We start from the raw sequence: 3,281 nt of genomic DNA, 5'->3' as shown, positions 1-3,281 counted from the left end.
CCCGCCGTCGGCGGTGGCGTCGTCGGGCTGCAGGCCGCCGGGGCGCGCCGCCTTCTTCACCTCCACGAAGGCGCTGCGCTTGGCCTCGCCCGTCTCCGGGCTGGGCGGCGCGAACAGGCGCCCGTTCTCTTCCAGCCCGAAGTAGCTGCCCGACGCGCGGTACTGCTGCGGGGTGCACACCAGGTCCTCCTTGGAGGCTGGCAGGGGCCGCTCGGCGAAGCGGGCCCGGCCCCCTACCACCCCCGGACCGCCGCCCCCCTCCGCGGCCTCCTCCGGGAATTTCCTCTTCCCTTTGCAGCCGCCGCCCGCGCCGATGCCGTCGGGACTCAGCTCCGCCTCCTGGTGGCCGGGGCCGCCGCCGCTGCCCAGACTCTGGGCCGGGGAGCAGCTGCTGCTGCCTCCCCGCGAGTTCTCCAGTTCCCGAGCGAGGTTGTGGAAGTCCGTGGATGGCTTCGCGCTGGCGCCGCCGGCGTTGGCGGCTGGGGTGCTGCTCTCCGGGGAGGGGGCCGGGTAGTGGTGGATGGGGGGCCCGGCTTTGCAGAACTTGGGACCCAGCGAGGCCTCCTGTGGCTGCTGCTGTGGCTGCGGCGGCGGCTGCTGCTGCTCTTTGCCGCCGCCCCCGTGGTCCTTGGTGCCCAGGCCGCCGCCTTGTTCGTCCGGGGGACTCAGGTCGCCGCTGTGAAGTCTCTTGGGGCAGCGGAAACGCAGGTGCGCCACGTAAGGGAACTCAAACTGGAAACGTTGGCTGCATTCCAGGCATGTGTAGGGGGACGACCCTGCTTGGCAAACACACACACACACACACACACACACCACGATTACTCAGAGACGTTCCCAGGCCATTTGCCTTCATCCCTCCCCTCCCCCCTTCCACAAATCCACCTTTCTCCCTTTCAGACTCCCAGTGCCCAAGGAAAGAATCTACTATCCAATCTGACCTCATTCTTCCCTCCCGATTTAGGGGAGCCACATAATCAAGCCCCAACTTATCTTCACCTGTCTGTCCTGGAAGCTTTCCATCTGAGACGCTTCCTCGGAGATGCCAAAGGTGGGCCAGAAGCACCAGCCAAGGCTCAGGGGGGTGAGTCCCTACTCCCTCTGCGATCCTCTCTACCCAACTAGCCAAGGACCCACAGGTGAAGTCTTGAGCCAACTTACCATTCATTTTGCTGTGGGATCTAGAGGGGCAGAGCAAGAGTAACTCAGTCAGTTCTTTCCCGTACCAAACTAGTAACTCCTCGTCTTTGGCAATCCTGCGGAGAGAGCGGTAAAACAGCTGTCCGTTTTTGATATACGCTTCGAGGTTCTGCTCTTCCTTGTCTCTGGCTGATTGGACCAGTCGAAGCCACATGAGACCTTCTGAGGAGCCATTTGCAGCGGAGGTGTCTACCTATAGTTGAAAACCGAAGAAAGAAGACAAGAAGAAAAGGAAACCCGCGTGAGAGACTGAAGCCACAGGAGCCAGGACCATTTCTTCTGGCTTTGCAAAGAATTATCTGAGGCCAGCCTACCGACAGTCAAACCAGCCCAAGTGTTTGTAACTAGTAGGCAAGATAACTATCCATTGAGACACTGTAGCCATTATATAGATCGTTCACGTGATCATTTTCATATATTGTTGAATAAGAAATGAGCAACGTTTCTTCTTGCAATGCAGATTAGTATTAGCCTCTCCAGAATTTCCTCCAAAGCTGTTGCACTGTTAAAGTAAGTAGAATTGTGTTTCTGAAGTAAAAAGCAAGTGTAGGTCATAGAAATCATTCTATGCCCTCCCATCTTGCTAATTGTGGTTTGAACCGTTAAAAAGGTTTTGTTTTTTTTTGTTTGTTTTAGAGAAAGAATAGGGGGCGAGAGGCCTGTTGTCTTCGAATTCAAACAAATGGACTTATTGATGTTTTACTGTCCAAACAAGTACATTTTTACTTAATTAGAACCTCTGGGCACTAGTTAATGTTACTGAAGAAACTAAAATGTAGTAAGATGCCTCTTAAATCAGAATGTAACATGACCAATACTTTTTAAAAAGTACTTAACACCAATACCCTCAGCCCAGTGAAATCTCCCTATTAGTGTAGAAAGTCTTGATCATCAAGAGGAAACCTGTCTGAGGTACTCTTTAGGACATATTCAGCATCCCAAATCAAATGTTGCCATTTGTTCCACAACAATCGTTACAATTCGAGTTTTCTTTTCCAATTATAATCAATTACAATTTAAGTATACATTTTTTTACTCTTTGAAAAAATTTCGGTATATACACCAGGATTGCTTGCATTTCTGCATTATTTTTTGTCTTCAAAGACTGCACTTGTCATTAAAATGATTCTTAATCGGTTTTCAACAGGATATTACCCCCCATCTGCCTCAGCTGCTCCAGCTGAGACTTACCCGGAAGATATAGGGTACTGTTCTCTTGTCCGTAGACTTGAGCGCTATGAAAGCTATGCTGTCATATAGAGAAGTGTGGCTGAGAACACAGGGACCGAATATAGCATTCTCCGGGATGTCACAGGTTGTATAAACACTGGTAAAAATATCTGTTAGACATTGTTGCACAGCCTTGGCGTCTCCATCCCAGATGCCTCGCTGGATTCCCGAATCCTCCATCACTGGAGACAGACACAAGGACAGGGAAGCGAGTTACACTCTTGCCTTTACGGCTACAACCGCAACCGCAGCCAGAACATTTCAGTTACCAGACATATTTTTAACACACTTGCATAGCTCCTGTGCTAAACAAATAAAGCAAAGTAGTCTGACACGTTCCAAATATGCCAATTTTAGAAGTATTTTCCTTTATCTTTTAATGATCAGAAGCCCTCTAAATGCTAGGGAGAATTTGCTTAGAAAGACTAGCTTATTTCTGCATTAGTTTGGGAATGGATGGAGAGTACTTTGGGGATAAAGGCTAAGGATATATATATATATATATATATATATATAAAATATAGACTTTCCTGACTAGAGAAAAACTTCTTGCCCTTGGGGGAAAGCTCTATTACTCTTGTATATTGAACTCGATGCCTGGAAGCTGGTTTTCCCCCCTTTCTTCCTAAGAGGGAAGCAGCATTAGCAAGCAGGCAGAGACAGTGGAGCATAGCGAATGGATTTCAAGTGGAGTGTCAGGGCCACTAATTCTGTGTCAGCTAACCTTTCTCTGCAGCCTACAAGAAGGGACGTATGTCTGCTCATTACCATAATCCAACACTGTCCCTCTGAGGCTTTAATTAAAAGCAGCAAGCAGAGGTAATTATTTTTTCTTCGACATGCTTATTTATGGA

At 49.5% G+C, this 3,281-nt stretch overlaps 1 protein-coding gene across 1 annotated transcript in view; it reads right to left on the bottom strand.

The window, feature by feature from the left end:
• Prdm8 (PR domain containing 8) overlaps positions 1 to 2,607 on the bottom strand; it is a 3,447-nt gene extending 840 nt beyond the window's left edge. Inside the window, exons 1-3 of the mRNA XM_013020103.1 lie at positions 2,389 to 2,607; positions 1,159 to 1,390; positions 1 to 776 (exon numbers count right to left, since the gene is read on the bottom strand). Of these exons, the coding sequence (XP_012875557.1) occupies positions 1 to 776; positions 1,159 to 1,390; positions 2,389 to 2,607 (1,227 nt within the window). The remainder of the gene's footprint in view (positions 777 to 1,158; positions 1,391 to 2,388) is intronic.
• Positions 2,608 to 3,281: the final 674 nt, after the last annotated feature.

Source organism: Dipodomys ordii, unplaced genomic scaffold (assembly GCF_000151885.1).
Source record: "Dipodomys ordii isolate 6190 unplaced genomic scaffold, Dord_2.0 Scaffold49, whole genome shotgun sequence".
NCBI lineage: Eukaryota > Metazoa > Chordata > Mammalia > Rodentia > Heteromyidae > Dipodomys > Dipodomys ordii.
The sequence above is the reverse complement of the archived record's forward strand: the minus strand, read 5'-3'. Positions and strand labels throughout refer to the sequence as shown.